General features: G+C 38.6%; 1 protein-coding gene across 1 annotated transcript in view; it reads left to right on the top strand.

Annotated features, from left to right (window-relative positions):
- The window catches only part of INTS4 (integrator complex subunit 4), a 109,666-nt gene that overhangs the window by 44,412 nt on the left and 45,609 nt on the right, over positions 1 to 19,645 (top strand). The window contains exons 5-10 of the mRNA XM_011221072.3: positions 2,559 to 2,744; positions 3,331 to 3,381; positions 7,299 to 7,387; positions 8,392 to 8,512; positions 14,536 to 14,607; positions 16,368 to 16,542. Coding sequence (XP_011219374.2) covers positions 2,559 to 2,744; positions 3,331 to 3,381; positions 7,299 to 7,387; positions 8,392 to 8,512; positions 14,536 to 14,607; positions 16,368 to 16,542 — 694 coding nt within the window. The remainder of the gene's footprint in view (positions 1 to 2,558; positions 2,745 to 3,330; positions 3,382 to 7,298; positions 7,388 to 8,391; positions 8,513 to 14,535; positions 14,608 to 16,367; positions 16,543 to 19,645) is intronic.

Here is a 19,645-nt window from a genome sequence, read left to right on the forward strand (position 1 = left end):
TTTTATACTGTGCAATCTTTTTCATAGATTTTCTCCTCTCACTTTTTGTTGTTGTCTGCTCCAGTATTTTTATTTTTATTTTGCTCTAGTATTTTAAGGCAAATAGCTGACATCATGTTATTTAAATCATAAATACTTCAGTATATATTTATAACTGATCATTTAAAAAAATAAAGCCATGATGCAATTATTAACAGTTACTCTATATCAGTTCATACCAGTTCATATTAAAATTTCCTTAATTGCATAGTTGGTTTCTTTTGAATTAGCATCCAAAAAAGACCTATGTATTGCTTTGGATGGTCTCTTAAATTTCTTTTAATCAGTAACAATGCCCCCTTTTGTTTTTATTTTTTTTTTAAATGCCATAAATTTATTGAAGAAACTGGGTCGTTGGTCTTATAGAATGTTCTACATTCTGAATTTGTTTGATTGCTTTTTTTTTTGGTGTAATGTCAATGTTGACAGTGGGAAATGCCCTACTTACTGATTTCTTTTGTCCTTTTGATCTGGACTCCATTAGTCCTTGATATCTTCCTTGCTTTCTGGTGCAGTGTCTCAGGCTCTTACATATTTCTTTCCCCAGACCCGAAACTAGCCATTTCTATAAAGAGATCTGTGAACCCAGATTTTAAAACTTCAGGTACCATTCACTTTTCTTTATACCAGTGTCTTTGAGCATTGTGATCCATTTGTGGGTAATGCAATCAGTTTTATAGGCTATGATTAGTATTTTTTTTTAAGGATTTTATTTTCAAATGATGTCTACACACAGTGTGGGGCCTGAACTTAGCAATCCTGGGATCTAGAGTCACCTGCTCTACTGAGCCAGCTAGGCACTCCATCATGATTAGTGTTTTTTGAAAATCAAAATAGAATTAAAATGTCAGAGTATATCACATGATGTAAGGGTAAATACTGTTTTGTTAAACTTTCTGTATATATATTTGTATGTGAATACTGTGGTGCAATATAATGGATATTTCTTACAATGGATGTAAAAAGTTTAGAAGTCAGAGTTCCATGCTATACTATCATGTACTGTACAACCACATCTCTTTAAAGTATTTTCAGTTCCTGTTACTGCATTATGCAAATAGCTTACTTCGGTAGCATAAGACTAGGTATAGCAATAGATAACTGATAATTTGTTAAAAATACTGGTGAGAAGAGCTAACATGAAAAAGATTGACAGTACTTAAGTGTTGACAAGGATGTGACACAACTGAAACACTGTGCATCAATGGCAGAAGTGTAAATTAGTTAAATTAGTACAACTGCTTCGGAAAACTGTTTGCTACTTGGTGGTGTCTTCTTAAGCTGAACATATACATGTCCTATGACCCAGCAATTCTGATCCTAAGTTTATATCCAATAGAAGCTACATTCAAGCTACCACAGTCATGGTAGCATTATTAATAGCCAAAAACTGGAAAAAAACCAAACATCTACCGACAGTGGTTTGTGGTATAGTCACAAATGGAATACTGTATGGTAATGAAAATGAATGAACCATTGCTATTGCTATATTATGGATGAATCTTACAAACATAATATTAAGCAAGAGAGGCCAGACACTATTTGATTTTACCAAGTATAGAAATAGGCAAAATTGGGGCGCCTGGGTGGCACAGCTGTTAGGCGTCTGCCTTCGGCTCAGGGCGTGATCCCGGCGTTATGGGATCGAGCCCCACATCAGGCTCCTCCGCTATGAGCCTGCTTCTTCCTCTCCCACTCCCCCTTCTTGTGTTCCCTCTCTCGCTGGCTGTCTCTGTCAAATAAATAAATAAAAAATCTTAAAAAAAAAAAAGGAAATAGGCAAAATTAATCTATGTGTTAGAAGTCAAGATATTGGCTATTTTTGAATGGTGGTGTAGTTAGTGGGCTGGGGGGGTCAGAGGGGTTTCTTGGGTGTTGGTCATGTTCTGTTTCTTTATCTGGGTGCTTATTGTATGTGTGTATTCATTTTGCGAAAATTCAGTGAGCTGTACACTTAAGCTTTCTGCATTTTCTATATGAATATTAAAAGTTGTTTTTTTTTTTAAAGATTTTATTTATTCATTTGAGAGAGAGAGACAGCCAGCGAGAAAGGGAACACAGGCAGGGAGTGGGAGAGGAAGAAGCAGGCTCCCAGCGGAGGAGCCTGATGCGGGGCTCAATCCCAGAACGCTGGGATCACGCCCTGAGCTGAAGGCAGACACTTAACGACTGAGCCACCCAGGCGCCCTGAATATTAAAAGTTTTAAAAATTAATAAATTTTTGTTTTGATTTTAGATTTGATAGCGTATAAAATGCAACTTAGGGGCCATTTTTAAAGTACTTTCTCTTAAGGCAAACTAGCCGTTGGGAATGCAGTGATGAACAATTGGGGATCTTATATTTGAAGGATTTATGGTTCTTCTGGAAGACATATACACAAGTAACATGATCTTAGAGAGACAGTGTTAAGAATGTAGTGTTTGGAGTCTTTCCTAAAGTTGATACAGTGCTTTGCTTCTGGTTTTTTGTTTAGTTTAAGCAATCTTAATCATGTCCTTTTGTTCTTTTCTTTTTATAGCACCTCACAGATACCTCCCATGGTGTAAGAAATAAGTGCCTGCAATTACTTGGCAATCTTGGCTCTTTGGAGAAAAGTGTCACAAAAGATGGAGAAGGCCTAGCTGTCAGAGATGTCCAGAAGATTATAGGAGATTACTTCAGTGACCAAGACCCACGTGTCAGAACAGCAGCTATAAAAGCCATGGTAAACATGATCATGGAAACTAAATGGTGACAGTTTTGTTAGTTTGTTTCATTTGTTTTTTAAGTTCATGGCCAATGTTGGGTGCTTTCTGAACCACCCTAGGGTGTACCTTATGCACACTTTGAGGAATGTAATGATGGCATCACAGAACTCAAAGGCACACATTCCTTGTATAGCAGGTGTGCTTTTCTCAGGCCTTTCTGGTTGCTTTCACTCATATTTCTGAAATATGGAGGGTACAACTTAGACCTGTTACAGTACCAAGTCATATCACTCCTGCAGGTCCCTGGAGAAGGATGGTGCTTTGTAGGGGGAGGTGGTGTTAACCATTTCTTCTTCAGGCTTCTTGTCATTATTGAATATTTTTCTGTTATCCCCTTGGGACACTTGGTTAGATTTATTAAGTCTCTCAGTGTTTCTGCTAAAAAGTCTTTGACCAGGTATCTTATTTATATAGCAGTGATTTTGGCTAGTGGGAACTATGTTAATCTGATATAATGGGGGAAAATAGATGAGATTGTGGGGGAGACATTGGGAATATTGATGTTTTTTCCCCAAATACTTAAACTATATTTTTATTATCTAGTTGCAGCTCCATGAAAGAGGACTGAAATTACACCAAACAATTTATAATCAGGTACCTTAAATGATTACTGTCTGGAAGAGGAGGAGGGATAATGAACCTGGGAGAGTGGAATACTAGTTGTCAGAATTTGAAAACATAGAATAGCAACTGACAACATTAATTGGGATGAATGTGAAGTTGTATCCAAAATATACATTTTAAGAGGATGGAGGATATATAATTGAATAGAATTAATACACATAAAAGGGGCGCCTGGGTGGCTCAGTCGTTAAGCGTCTGCCTTCGGCTCAGGTCGTGATCCCAGGGTTCTGGGATCGAGCCTCGCATCGGGCTCCCTGCTCAGTGGGAAGCCTGCTTCTCCCTCTCCCACTTCCCCTGCTTGTGTTCCCTCTCTCGCTGTCTCTGTCTCTGTCAAATAAATAAAATCTCTAAAAAAACAATACATGTAAAAAAGACTTCGAGGAGGATTTAGGCAGCTTAGTGTGAATACCAGAGTACACACAGAGAAGTATAGTGTTCAGAATAAGGAAAGTGGTGGTCTCACTGATCTCTGGTTGGGCCAGACAGGAAGTCAGTTCTGGGCACCATACTTGACGTACTAGAGTATTTCTGGAGAAGAATGACCAAGACCTTGGGATAGAAAGGCACAATGAAATTGTAGCATCACTAGGAGAAGCTGAGTGACTGCCTAATGAAAAAAACCTTACAAGGTGGTATTTCTCTTGTAGAATAATTGAATGAATCTGGAGACAGGCAGTCTAAATGCATGTCAGAAACCAGATTTTGCACCAAGAATGGTTTTATCTTTCAGAGGAAGATGACAGTTAGTTAAATCCCTATGACTGATGTGTAAACCAAGTTTATTCTTTTACAAAATGAAATAGAATGAGCTCAGAATGGTTATGTTGGTGTGACCAGCACCTTCTCTCCCTATAGGAAAACTCTGTGGGAAGCCAAATAATTAAAGGAAACTTAGAGAGTGGGGACTCAGAAGTTAGATGATTTAGATATTTAATGGCATGAGACCATGTCAGTTAACACGGCAAGCAATGATGAGGTCCTCAAGGGAGTGAGGATGGAATGTTGGAGTGTTTGAGATAGAAGGTTGAGGGGCGCCTGGGTGGCTCAGTCGTTAAGCGTCTGCCTTCAGCTCAGGGCATGATCCCAGCGTTCTGGGATCGAGCCCCACATCAGGCTCCTCCGCTGGGAGCCTGCTTCTTCCTCTCCCACTCCCCCTGCTTATGTTCCCTCTCTCGCTGGCTGTCTCTCTCTCTCTGTCAAAAAAATAAATAAAATCTTAAAAAAAAAAAAAAAGAGAGAGAGATAGAAGGTTGAATTAAGTACCATAATTAAGTACATAGCGGATTTGGTTATGTTAGTTTGAAGGGTTGATGGGACACCCATGGGGAAAATTCCGGGCTGTGGATAGTTGTGAAGGTCTGGAATTCAGAAGAGAGCAGAGCTAGAGGTGGATAATTGAAACTATCCTCGTCTAGGGGCATGTGGATACTGAGGGTAAGTAAGAAGATTGAGAGACCAAACATGAAAGCCATGGGTAAGGTCCAACATTTAAGAGGTAGACAGAAGAAAGGAGCTGAGGAGCAGCCAGTTGGACGAGGAGGAAAAATATATTCCAGAAAAGGCAGAAGGGGGTTCTCATAGTCAATTGTCAAATGCTGGTAAGAGGTCTGGTAGAATAGGACTGAAGTCTACCCACTGGACCTAGCAACAAGGTAGCTGTTAGTGAGTTTGAAGAGAATAATATTAGTAAGAGTGTTGGGGGTGGGAGCCAGATTAGGGTCAATTGAGGTGAGGCGGGTCAATTGAGGTGAGGCAGTTCAATAGTGATTATTGACTCTGCTTTAAAAAAATTTGGCTAGGTGCACCTGGCTGGCACAGTTGGAGGAGCATATCCCCCATGTTGGGGATAGAGATTACTTAAATAAATAAATAAATAAATAAACAAACTTAAAAAAAAAAACCTGGCTATAATAGGATGGCAGGATGGAAGATGGTAGAAGGGGAGGGCTTTTTGTATTTTATTTTATTATTTTATTATTATTATTATTATTTAAAGATTTTATTTACAAGCAGGGGGACCAGGAGAGGGAGAAGCAGGCTCCCTCAATCCCAGGACCCTGGGATTATGGCCTGAGCCAAAGGCAAATGCTTAACTGACTGAGCCACCCAGGCACCTTATTTTATTTTATTTTACTTTTTTAAAGATTTTATCCATTGTATTTTAAAGATAGCTGCTACCTATGTTTATGTGTTGAAGGGAGAGCCAGTGTTTGGGGAGAAGTTGATGATAGAAAGAGACAAAGGGGGATAAATGGTGGAGTAAGTTCCTTGAGGCAGAAAATCAGATTTGTGAGCTGAATCACCCAACAAATATTAATGAGCACCTAATCCTAGTTGTACAACACTGAGCTTGTTGGATAGGATCCATGCTCTTCACCTTCTCTTGGGTGAGACAGGCAATAACAAATAAACACAATAATTACAGCATGTGAGTAGTGCAGTAAACAAATAGGGCGCTATAATAGAGAATCACAAATAGGACCTATTTTGGAAGGACCTGTGTGAGGAGATGACGGGATCCATAGTAAAAATAGAAGAATTAGGATACTTTTTTCTCAGACGTTGAGGAAACAAGGAATGGGAGAATACAGGTATAAATGAATTTATAACTTATGGAATAGTTGGGAGAATTTGTGCTTGAGAAATTTGATTTTTCTCCGATAAACATGTAGCCTTATGGCTGGAAGTGGGATAGGGGCCCTGTGGGGGAGGTTAGGACAAGCTGCCTTGGGTAATGGAAGTGGAAAACAGGGGTGTAAAAGATTTCAGAGTAGGGCCGATAAAGTTCCAGCTCATGAGCCACCAATCCCCTAGGGAGTGCAGTCTTTGCTAGTGCTCTGCTGCCCTTGTGAGCAATAGAGAAGGTGTTGGGTTTTTGGAGCAGCTGTAGCAGAAGTCTTGAGGGGGTTGTAAACGGTGCTGTCGGAACTGAAGTAATGCAAGGCTGTGGAGCAAGGAGAAGGTGGCTCATTTGGAGAAAAAGGGTGGGATTAAACTAGTGGTTCTCAACCAGGGTGATTTTACTTTTTGGGGACATTAGGAAGTGTGGAGCTATTTTGGGCTTTTGCAACTGCTGGGGAGAGGGCGAGGGTGTGGTGCTATTACCGTCTAGTGGGTACAGGCCAGGGATCCTGCTAAATACGTTAACCACGTAGAGGACAACCCCTCACAACAAAGAATTGTACAGTTCACAATGTCAGTAGAGCCGAGTTTGAGAAACCCTGGTTAAACGGATAGGTAGGTTAAGTGGGACTGAAGAGCAAATGTGATGGATTAATTCATGGAAATGGAAGAGCTGGTGGAGTAACATGTTATGATGAGAAGATGGAATATAGGGTTTTCAAATTCTAGAAATGGAGTACTTCTGGGTGTTAGTGAAGTGTAGGGTGTTGCCATGTAGGTGGAGTAAGGATACTCCATTTCAGACCAAAGGAAAGCAGAAAAATCTGGCCTCTTTTGGAAGCTTAGCATTAAAATTATACATTTATTTAGAGTACTTGAGTTTTCAGACTGTCAGTCAGAAATTCGTGCTTTGATTTTACAGAAAGGGAAAAATACCTTATTTGGTGTTTGAGCCTGTGAGAGCAGCACTATGGGCTCCCAGCAGACTTTGCTAGGATTGATGCTGTTCTAGATGGCTTTTGTGCTGTCCATCAATCTGTGGTTCTGCCTTCTGACATGGGGTGGGAGTCAGAACACAGAATATAACTAGAGTAGCTCACAGAGGCCAAGAATTCTTTTTTGGGCAAAGGTTCAAGAAGCTGAAACTACCCACAAGTATTTTGATTGGCATCCTTATCCAGGCACCCTGTCTTCATTTTGAAAATAGTTTGAACATCACCTGGGAGGACACAGAACTGACTGACTTTTGGAATCCTTGTTTGCAGGCCTGTAAGTTGCTGTCTGATGACTACGAACAAGTGCGCAGCGCCGCAGTCCAACTTATCTGGGTTGTCAGTCAGCTCTATCCCGAAAGGTCAGTGTGGGTGTAAGCCAGCTTTTGTTCACTGCTAAGCCATTCTTCTCCCAGCATGCAAAAAGCCCTCCTCCAGAAAAGGAATGTTGGTTAGATTTTTAGAAAGCATTGTGGAATAGGGAGAAAGTACAGATCCTGATAATCAGGGTGCTTGGTCCTTGTTTTTCAGCTCTGCCATGAACTTTCTGTGTACCCTGGGAAAGATACTTCCTCTCCGGGTCCCAACCTCCTCATCTATAAATGAAGAGATTGGATTGTCTTTCTCAAGTGCTATGTAGCACCCCCCTTCACCCTTTTTTTTAATCTTTAAAATTATTTGGGGCCCATTTCAATAAATACAAATGCCAGATAAAGATACTAGGTGAGTTTGAGAATAATGATCCCTTAGGTAGTGTTTTCCTCATTAAAAATGATTTCATAGTAATGAAATCATTCTCACAATGATTCTTTGAAGTAGACAAATACTATTTTATTTTATAGAAGTGCTCTTGTATAAGAAAAAGAAGTGGTTTTTTCCTCTTCATTAAAGTGCCTGCTAAAATTGGCAAACCAGAATGAATTAATAACCTAAAAATTCTCCCCAAAAAAGAAAAAGAAAAAAGACTAACTGGAAATTGCCTCTTCTAGGATCAGATTTGCAAGTATGTTTTATATTGATTTATGCTGTGGTTTACTATATTGAAAGCAATACAGTTATAGGAGAGAATAAACTTAAAGATATAAAATATTCTGTGGTAGCTGGTTTTTGGTATCATTGTAAATCTTTGAACCTTTTGGTGGGCTAAACACTTGAATTTGCAGTGTAACTAATGTGTCGTTTCATACTCCTAGAGTGATTTCTTCACTTTGAAATGTATTCCATCGCTCTTGGATTTGAATTCCTTGGTTGTCATTTTGTGTGTGTGTGTGTGTGTGTGTCCGTGCCAGTTTTCATTGGTCAGTCTCAGTTTATTGAACTTGCAGCTTTAGGCTCATGTTTTGTCATTTGTGGTTTTTTCTTTTAGCATTGTCCCAATTCCTTCTTCTAATGAAGAAATTCGGTTAGTTGATGATGCATTTGGAAAAATTTGTCACATGGTCAGTGATGGTTCCTGGGTGGTTCGAGTTCAAGCTGCAAAGCTATTGGTAAGTTATACTTTCTTTAGTGAACATGTTGCCTGTTACGCTTGTACAAATACCTTGAGAACTACAGATAGGGACAGGTATAATCCACTTTTAGAAACCTTAGTATTTCTGAAAATAAAAAGAAATGGCCCCCTTTCCTACGGAGAAGCAGTCTTTTAGAACTAGAAAGAATTTTAAAGAGAAGCCTGTTTAACCTTGTTAGCATATGAGACAGCCAAAGGCCTAAAGAAAAAGGAAAATAATAGTAAAAATAATTGCTTTGTATTTATATGTATGTATTTTATACATATGTGTATATATTTATAAAAATGTATATAAGTGTCACAGCAAGAAAATCTAAGATTCTTTTTGGATACTTCCCTTTTGAGGGCCCCCAGCTCTGCCAGTCTTGGTAAGATTGTTGGCTAAATATTTTGAACCTAACTGTATGGACGCAGATCCAGTGATAGCCCCACTCCTAAGACCAGTATTTATAGGGTAACTGCAGAAACTTGTGTGAAGCATTTTCATGGAATAATAGGAATTTGGATGGTTTCAGTATTACCTGCTTACAGAGCATTTTGCTTGTCTGCAAGAAAATAGAGTTAAACAAGCCAGTCGTTACTGAGTTTAGTTTTGAATTCACTTTTTTGGAGGGGAAAGATTTTATTTATTTATTTGTGAGAGAGAGCATGTGTGCGCGTGCACGTGCGTGCGTGTGCACGAGCAGGGGTAGCCTCAGGCAGAGGGAGAAGCAGGCTTCTTGCTGAGCAAGGAGTCGGATGCCGGACTTGATCCTGAGCCGAAGGCAGATGTTTAACTGACTGAGCCACCCAGGCATCCCTGAATTCACATTTTATTTTTTTTTAAAGATTTTATTTATTTATTTGACAGAGAGAGAGACAGCCAGCGAGAGAGGGAACACAGGCAGGGGGAGTGAGAGAGGAAGAAGCAGGCTCCCAGCAGAGCAGGGAGCCCGATGCGGGGCTCGATCCCAGGACCCTGGAATCACGCCCTGAGCTGAAGGCAGATGCTTAACAACTGAGCCACCCAGGCGCCCCTGAATTCACATTTTAAAGCTTTGTTTTGGTTGGTGAATATTTTAAAATCCAGAACAATTCAGTTCATCAAATTCTTTCATTCAGCTTTTATTGAGCATCTGTAGTGTGCTGTATGTGTGAGGGGGTGTTTTAGAGGGATAATTCAGTGATACATCTGCATCTGAGTTGGCAGTTTAGAAGAGTAATCCTTAAGGCAGGGTCATTCACATTTTTCATTTTTGTACCCCACAGAATCTGAAATTTATCTATGTAAAGCTATATGAATAATGAATTACACTGGTGAATTGAAAGGGTTTCCACTTAGATGACTCTGTCTTGAGTCAGGCACTTTATGTTTTAAATTCAGTGATTTTAGATCCAAATAGCTCCAAATTACATAAGTAATTATGTTTGTACTTAAAAATAACTAACAATCTAATCTTACTGATAATAATCATTGTTACTATTGATAGAGTCCTTAGCCTACTAAGCTAGGCACTTCTGATCATATGCACATATTTATACATATATACCCTCATAAACACTCAGTTTTTGCAGATAATTTTGAATTCTTTTAAACTCTTAGAGGTAGGTGTTCTAGTATTCATTTTGTAAGTAACAAAATAAGGTTTAGAAAAGAGATATAACTTATCAGAGGCTATATAGATAGTAGATGACAATTCATGATCTAAAACCCATGTGGATTCTCTTCCTAGTGGTGGTCCAGTTACACATTGAGAACTGTGGTAGTACGGTTAACGCCCTGCTGATTTCCTAGCTCCTCTGTGTAAGCAAAGAGGTAAACTCCCCCACTCCAACACTTGAGTAGACAAAGCTGTCATCAGGTAAATTGCATATAGTTTTCAGACCATATGTTCATCAACAAACACTGAGCATATAGTCTCTGTCTTCAAAAGAGTTGATTGTCTCTGGTAAGCTGACGTAAGCAATCAGTTAATTACAATGCCTGGTACTCCTAGGAAAGAGCACCTAACATAGTGAAAGAAGGCTTCGTGGAGGAGGCAATTTCTTTTCTCTTTCTTTTCTTTTTTTTTTAAAGATTTTATTTATTTATTCAACAGAGATAGAGACAGCCAGCGAGAGAGGGAACACAAGCAGGGGGATGGGAGAGGAAGAAGCAGGCTCATAGCAGAGGAGCCTGATGTGGGGCTCGATCCCGTGATGCCGGGATCACACCCTGAGCCGAAGGCAGACGCTTAACCACTGTGCCACCAGGCGCCCCCCTTTTTTTAACCTTCTCTACTACTTTTTTTTTAATTATTAACATATAATGTATTAATTGTTTCAGGGGTAAAGGTCTGTGATTCATCAGTCTTACACAATACACAGTGCTCACCACAACACCAGTGTCCATCACCCAGCCACCGCATCCCTCCCATCGTCCTCCATTCCAGCAACCCTCAGTATATTTCCTGAGATTAAGAGTTCCTTATGGTTTGTCTCCCTCTCTGCTTTCATCTTGTGAGGAGATGATTCCTCCTAAACTGAGTTTTGAAGGATGAATATAAGTTAGCAGGTAAATAAGTAGGGAAGGAGAAAATATAAGCAGAGATGCGGAAGGAGTACAATTATCATGCATGCTAATATTATACTAAACTACAATATTGTACTGAAATACTTTTGGTTTGGGGGTGAATAATGTTAAACGTGGGGGATGTGCAACAAGATAAAGCTCAAGAGGAAAGCAGAAGCCAGGTTCGTGAAGAACTTAAATGAAATGATAAGGCTTTAAATTTAAGTCCATCTTGTGCAAAAAAATCAATAGTCTCCATTCTCCTTGACTTCTAGCAGGATGAAAAATTTCAGATGTAGGCTATTTCAGAAAATTCAAAACCATTGGAAGGTTGGTTTTCAGTTATGCCATAACTGAGGCAAAAAAAGTTGATTGCGAAGTATGCAGCGCCATGGGACAATTTAGGATACAGCATTACTGTGAAATTAATCATGGTAATTGGTGTTCTATCTAGAATATAGTCCTTAGTTCAGTGATTTCTTCTTAAGATGTTTAATTTCTCCTATTCAGTAAGGGTTAAACCTTTTTTATAAGACTCCAGAAGTGTTTGACCTTAAAAGTGATAATATTTACAGATAGATTGTAGGTGGTTATGTCTGTGGCCATAAGGGCTAGTCTTTCCCAGGGCAAATGTGGATGTCTTAGTCAGTGTCAGTTTTCTGTCTCACATGGTAGTTCCGTTTTTGGGGCAGAGGGTAGCGTTTATTTTATCACCTAATTGGGTAGAAGCTAGAGGCTGGTGCTTAGACTTAAGTTATTATTGAGCAGCAATAATTGAGCGGTTTTTGCTCTGAAAGGTTTGACACACTTGTTTGTTAAATATCATGGTTTTCTTAGCGTTACAAATACAGGTTGTTAAGTAGTAGTAGTTGGAGAGAGCTTATCGGAATGTATTTGTCTTGGTTAAAGTAGGCAAGACTGTAGATGTTTTTCTGAGTGGTGAGCTGGACTTTATAATGAATTCATCTTTTTGGTCCACATCTACTCCTCCAGCACTTTCATGAATGATACCATCATTTACCCAGTTGTAAACCCAGAGGCATTTGGGAATTCTTTCTGTGTCCCATATCCAGTGAGTCATCAGCTCTTACCAATTCTACCTTCTTGACATCTCTTGAATCTCTCCCTTCTCTGTTTCCACTAAGTGTGTACTAGTTTAGATCTCAACATTTTTCAAGTGGATTATTATGTTACAGGGCTCTTGGTAATTGTGGACTGAAATGGAAAGCTTCACATATTCTCAGATAACACAGGAAATTTGTTGCAAATAATGATATGGAATTTTTGGGGGCTGGAATTTGGATAATACCCCTTCTTTGCTACTGTGTTGGGAGAGAGCTCAGCTAAAGGCACTAGAGAGGGGCCAGTGAGATTTAGAGTAGTTCACTGTGAAGTCATTGAAACTTCATTCTTGGGGCACCTGGCTGGCTCTGTCAGTAGAGCACGTGGCTCTTATCCTCAGGGTTGTGAGTTCAGGCCCCACGCTGGGCATAGAGCTTACTTAAAAAACAAAACAAAACAGAGGCATCTGGGTGGTTCAGTCAGTTAAACATCTGCCTTCAGCTCAGGTCATGATCCCAGGGTTCTGGGATCGAGCCCCACATCAGGCTCCTTGTTCAGAAGGGAGCCTGCTTCTCCCTCTCCCTCTGCTTGCTGCTCCTCCTGCTTGTGCTCTCTCTCTCTCTCTCAAATAAATGAATAAAATCTTAAAAAAAAAAAAAAACAAAAAGAAACTTAATTCTTTATTAGAAAAATAAAAGTGCCCCCTAAAAAGCTAACTGTTAATGCTGGTGGTAAAACTAAAGAGAAAGTTGAGGAGGGCTTAAAAATTTAGAGTTCTTACTCACAAAGTTGATGTTTGAATTAAAAACGTGAATGTTAGATTTGATATTGGCTCAGATCTGTGTAACAAAGCCATCAACTGTACCACGTAGAAATAAGAAACAGTGTATTTGAAACTACTTACGTGAAGATGGTACAACAGTTGCTCTCCTGGAGTGTAGGAGAGGTGTTAACTTGGGTGAGGGTATTTCCATAGAACATGTAAGTTTCTATGGAAAATGTGATTGGAAAAGTCTGATCCTCTGTAAGTGTTTCCATATTTGCTAACTTAGGAATTAGAGAAAGTTGCCAGTATATTCTTGAAGAATGTCTAGGACCTGCTCTAATAGCCTGCCAACCTGTCTCTCTGCTTCATTTTTATTCCTTCTGGTTCATTAGTCACATTGCTGCTAAGATGATGTTTATGAGGTGTAAATCTGTGTTTCTTCCTTATTTGTAATGAGCAAGTTACCAAATCTCTCAGCCTCAATTTCTCATCTAAAAAATGAGGATAATTTGGAGTGCCTGGCTGGCTCAATTGGTAGAGCATGTGACTCTTGATCTCGGGGTTGTGAGTTTGAGCCCCACTTTGGGCGGAGAGATTACCTAAAAAAAAAAAATTAAAAAATAAGGATAATTTACATTCCTCAATGGGATTTTTTAGAAATAACTGTTTTAAATATAAGTAAAATATTTTATACACTCTTGAGCTCATTATTGAGAAAAGATTATCTGGTTATTCAGAATTATGGCAAACTCCTTCCGTAACAAACATGACAAAGAGTCATGACAAAGGCCCTTTATGATCTGATCCCTAACCATCCTGCTTCATTTTTGGCACCCCTATCCTGTGTCCCATTCCTAGAACCACTTGATGTTTCCCGCATGGCATTCTCTCTTTATGCGTTTGCACTTGTGATTACCAATTCCCCTGCTTCCACCCTACACTGCTTGTTATCTGAGTTTCCCATACTACCCTTTATATGTATATTTTAGCATTTTATACCATAACACAGTTATCTATTTACTTGTCAGTTTCCCTCACTAGTCTGTGAGGTCATTGAGTGTGGAATTGATGTCTTTTGTATTGCTGTTCCTGGTGACCATAGGTATATTATTGAGTGGTTGCTAAAGAAATATCTGTTTTGTTAAATGAGTGACCGAATGAACAAATGAATGGAAACACTGGAATGAAAAGGAATGCAGAGACTGTGGAGAGTAGAGGTTGAGGCAAAGGATTCTGGAACCTGGGTTTAAAGCCCAGCTCTGTAAATTATATTCTCTGTGACTTTGAATGAGTTACTTAACCTTTTTGTGCCTTCTTTTCTTTTTTCTTTTTTTTATTTTAACTTTCTTTTCTTTTTTCCCCCATATATAAAATGGAACTAATAATAGAATTTACTTCATAGGGGAACTAAATTAGTTAATATATGTATAAACAGTGTATGAGACATAGTAAGCTCTGTTTAGCTTGTAGCTGTTGCTGCTAATGTTTTTATTATTTTGGTGGTGATTCAGAACTCGTAAGCATCTTTACTGTCAAGAAATGATATCTTTATGCACTTAAGTTTCCTACAAACTTTGAATTTTGAGATGATGTTCAGGCCTTTAAAGTTGTTTAATTTGCTCTGGATTCTTTGTTTTTACAGGGCTCAATGGAACAAGTCAGTTGTCATTTCTTGGAGCAGACACTTGACAAGAAGCTCATGTCCGATCTTAGGGTAACTTGAATTCTTTGTTGTTTAGACGGGTTTCTGTAACCAATATCAGCTATCTGCCAAGCTGTGTTTATTTACTTTTGCAGCCCATCTATTTGTTAATTTAAATGTTGGGTGACTAGATTACACTTTAGTTTAAAATCTTAGTAACTTGAACCAAATTACAAGTTACTTCATTAAATTTTAAATTATTTTAATGAAGTACTTTGCACAGGTTGTGTTTTACAAAGAAGACGTAAGATTAACTTTCTGTTTGTTAGAAACTACAAAGATCTAATCTCATTTTGTGAGACTGTATGACGGACATGTTAGGACTTCTTTTCTTCTACAGCAGTCTCCATGGAAAGAATAACTAAATTCTTTCTCTGAACAGTAACAAAGTGCCTCTTATGGAATGCCTTTAATTTAAGCCTTGACCGTGTTCTGTGATGTAACTGTCAGGACTAAATATGAGTCAATATTGTCATTATCTTAATCTTTAAATTATAAAAGTGATAATAAACAGTTCAGCCTCTTTGATAAATAGAAGGAAAGGGAAATGATTTACCCATATTCCCACTTCTCTAAGACAATGACTCCTGTCATTTTGGTATATTTCTCCCCAGCTCTTATGCGTGTTTTAAACATTGAATCATCGTATTCAGATAATTTTGTAGTCTACTTTTTATGTTTATCAGTAAATCATATGCTTTTTTTCTTAATAGTCAACTTTATACATTGCATTTTTATGATTGTATAATATCTTAAGTAGATATGACATAATTTTTTAGCCCTATCTTATATATTTAGAGTGTCCTATTTTTTCACCATTATAAATTACGTGAGGAGTATCATCTTCATGCATATTAGATCTTTTCTTCTTTTAAGTCATTCCATAAGAGAAATTCTTAGGAGTGGTTGAGGAGTTTCTGTCTGCTTAATGAAACATTGCCATATGGATTTCCTAAAGGGTGTTGCCTTCATTTGCGGTTGGTAATTAAGTGTTCTTTGTGTATACTGGAGTAGAAATGTAAAAAAACAGCATGCTCATGGTGAATGGTGAAGGAGGGTAATGCAGGGGTTTCTAAGATACATCACAGGGTACAAACTGTACTATTGGGCCTGACCCACATCCTTCTAGGCTTAGGTGCTGTATTTCATCAGTGCCTTTGAGATACCAGCCATAAGGATGTGGACTCACACCAGGAAGGTTCATAAGAGGCTGATCTATAAAGCAGAATGGCAGTTTATTCATGATGAGAACCATAACTGTTGGTTGGACTAGATATTTACTTGGTTGAGTAGTGTATTCCCTCTAAGGCTATCACTGCAGAAACTGAATTTACCAGAAGGTTGGATGGTGACTGGAGTGTTGCTCAAATAGAGCACAGTGTTACCAAATTCAGACTTACTTCTGTTGGGACTAAACCTCTTTTCTAGGGCCAGTTTATTATCTACCCAGGATGGTGCTAGAGGGACACTGCTATTATTTACCCCTCTGGTTCTCCTTTTCCTGTGTTGCAATGGCAAACATAACCACTTGTCCGATCGGCGCACTCTTTTGCTATCTTTAATAAGATTATTATCTGCTGTGACAGACCGTGCACCTTGGTCTTTCTTTACGTTGAATTTGCGTTTCTTTGCTCTGATCAGTTGAGTGCTTTTTTTTGAAAATGTAACTGTCAGAGAGCAGTCTTATTTCCTGCTTTCCCATGTTCTCAGAATAAATCTTACCATTCCCTCATGAACCTCCTGCAAGTGGTAATTGTCATTGTCCTTTACAGAGAAAACGCACTGCACATGAACGTGCCAAGGAACTTTATAGCTCAGGGGAGTTTTCCAGTGGCAGAAAATGGGGAGATGATGCTCCCAAGGAAGAAATAGATACGGGAGCTGTGAACTTGATAGAGTCAGGAGCTTGTGGAGCCTTTGTTCATGGATTGGAAGATGAGATGTACGGTAAGTATGACTGCATCATAACAGTGCCCGTTTACTGAGTGCCTGCAATGTGTCAGGCATTGTACTAGTTATATACATGTGGTGTCTCATTTAGTCTTCACAGTCACGCCGTGAAGTACCTACTGTTACTTAATTTTAAAAACAGAAGATTGAGGCCCAGGTGGTATAATACAGTGGTTAAGAGCATGGACTTTGGGTTCAGTCAATCTACGTTCCCAGCATTTCTATAAAACAAGGTTAATAATAAGTGTTTCTGAATTGTGAGAATTAAACGAGATTATATGTACACAAAATACTTGGCATAATATATGACCCATTTATAGCAAGCACTTAATTGGTAGTAAAAATTGATATTATTGATACTATAACAATAACTTGTTATTGGTCACCCAGCTAGTAAGAGACAGAAGCACCATTTAAACCAGGTATGTGTGACCTCAAAGCCTTTATTATTATGACTAATGAAGATTTTCTTTCACCTTCATTTTTTTAAAAAAATTTATTTATTTTAGAGAGAAAGTGTGCAAGCAGGGGGAGGGACAGAAAGGGAGGGATAGGGAGGGGAGAGAATCTCAAGCAGACTGCACTGAGCATGGAGTCCAATGCAGGGCTCAGTCTCAAAGCCCTGAGATCATGATCTGAGATGGAATCAAGAGTCTGATGCTCAATCGACTGAGCCACCCAGGCACCCCTCACTTTCATTTTTGAAAGATACTTTCACTGGAAATTGAATTCCAGTTTAATAGGGTGGGTTTTTGGGTGTTTTTTTTTTTCAGTGTTACAAAGATGTTTCACAGTTTTCCTGTTTGCATTGTTTCTGTTGAGAAGTCTGCTGCCATTTTTTATATTTGTTCTTCTTTATATGATGTGTCTTTCTCTAGTTGCTTTTTTTTTTTCAAATTTAATTCAAGTTAGTTAACTATTACATTATTAGTTTCATTTTAGTGATTCATCAGTTGGGTATAACACCCAGTGCTCATTTACATCAAGTGCCCTCCTTAATGCCCATCACCCAGTTATCCCATCTCCCCTCCCATCTCCCCTCCAGCAACCCTCAGTTCCCTATAGTTAAGAGTTTCTTATGGTTTACCTCCCTCTCTGGTTTTATGTTATTTTATTTTTCCTTCCTTTCCTGTGTTCATCACTTTTATTTCTTAAAGTCCATATATGAGTGAAATCATATGGTATTTGTCTTCTCTGATTTATTTTGCTTAGCATGATACACTCTAGTTCCATCCATGTTGTTGCAAATGGCAGGATTCCATTCTTTTTTATGGCTGACTAATATTCCATCGTATGCATATACCACATCTTCTTTATCCATCTCTAGTTGCTTTTAGGATTTTTCTTTTTGTCACTGGTTTAAGCAGTTTAATTGTGGTGTGTCTTGGTGTCATTTCTTCATGTTTCTTATGCTTGAAGTTTGTTGCTTCTTAGATCTGTGGGTTTATAGTTTTCATCAAATTGGAAAATCTTTGGCTGTTATTTCTTCATGTATTTTTCTGGTCCCATGTTCTTTTGGTGACTCCAAACATACATATATTAGACTACTGAGGTTGTCCTGGAGCTCACTAGTGCTCCACCCTCCCCCTTTTTTAAGAGAAGGAATGGGGGGAGGGGCAAAGGGAGAGGGAGAATTTTAAGCAGGCTCCATGCCTAGCATGGAGCCCAATGTGGGGCTTGATCCCACAACCCTGAGATCATGATCTGAGCCGAAATCAAGAGTCAAAGACGCTTAACTGACTGAGCCATCTGGCTGCCCGTCCATCCTGATTTTTTTTTCTTGTTTCATTTTGGATAATATTTATTGCTTTGTCTTGGAGTTCACTGATGTTATCTTCTGCCATGTGTATTCTGATTTTAATCCCATCCAGTGTAATTTTCATCTCAGACACTGTAGTTTTCATTCATACAAATTCAATTAGGATTTGGGTTTGTTTAGTATCTCCTATGTGTCTGCTTAATCTGCTTGATCTTTCCTTTAACTTTATCAACAGAGAATGCATTTACAATAACTATCCTAAAGTTTTTGTCGAGTAAGTCTGTTGTTTTTGTGATATCTGTGTTGGTTTTGATTGATTTCTCCTCATTATGGATATTTTCCGACTTCTGTGCATGCCTAGCAATTTTCGATTGGGTGCCAGCCATTGTGAATTTTACTTTGTTGGGTAATAAACATTGTTATCTTCCTATATTCTTGAGCTTTGCTCTGGAATGCATTTATTTCAGGTCCTATTTTTAAGATTTGTTAAGGGGAACTGAAGCAACATTTAGTCTAGGGCTTATTTTACTCCCAATTCAAACAAACTCTTCTGAAGAAACAGTTGTAGACCATTTATGAGCTTTGGAGATTGTTCCCCCTAGCCCTGCTTAGTGGTTCTTTCTCAGACCTTAATTTCTTCACAGATCAGAACTCAGCTGATGACTTGAGGAGGACCCTCTGCAGATCTCCAAAGGCCTCTCCGTGTAGTACTCTCCTTTTTGGTACTTTGCCTTATGAACTCTATCCACATTGGCCTTTCCAGACTCCCAGCTCTATCTTCTCAATTCAAGGAGACCTGGAACCTGGAAACGCTTTCCAGATAGTAAACTGGTATAATTCTAGAGCTTACCTCATTTATTTCCTGCCTCTCAGGGATCATTACCCTTTATTGTCTGATGTCCAGTGTGTTAAATACTGTTGTTTCTGTTTTTTATTTCTGTTTTTAGTTGTTTCAGATAGAAAGATAAATCTTGCAGAAAGAAGCTCTGCAAAGCTCTTGTAATTTCCATAATATGATGCTATATGTCTCACATAAAGAATGTCATTGTTTTGAGATGATTGACTACAACCTTCTCATTTTCAGTAATTCAGATCAGGAGAAAGAATGTTGCTTGTCCAAATTTTATAGTAAATTTATATCAGAGGATTAGAACTCAGGTCTTTAAAATGCCTGTAAAAAATTACCTCAGGATAGAACTTCTTAGAAGGGCAAGAATTACTTTTGAAAGATAATTTTCTGTTAGAAGATCTAAGAATTGGGTTACCTTATCTAGTTTGCTGTAAGGTTTTTGGTATGGGTATCTTCCCCACGTTCTTAAAGTTCACTTTATGCCACTCTGC

This window comes from Ailuropoda melanoleuca, chromosome 8, assembly GCF_002007445.2.
Source record: "Ailuropoda melanoleuca isolate Jingjing chromosome 8, ASM200744v2, whole genome shotgun sequence".
Taxonomy (NCBI): domain Eukaryota; kingdom Metazoa; phylum Chordata; class Mammalia; order Carnivora; family Ursidae; genus Ailuropoda; species Ailuropoda melanoleuca.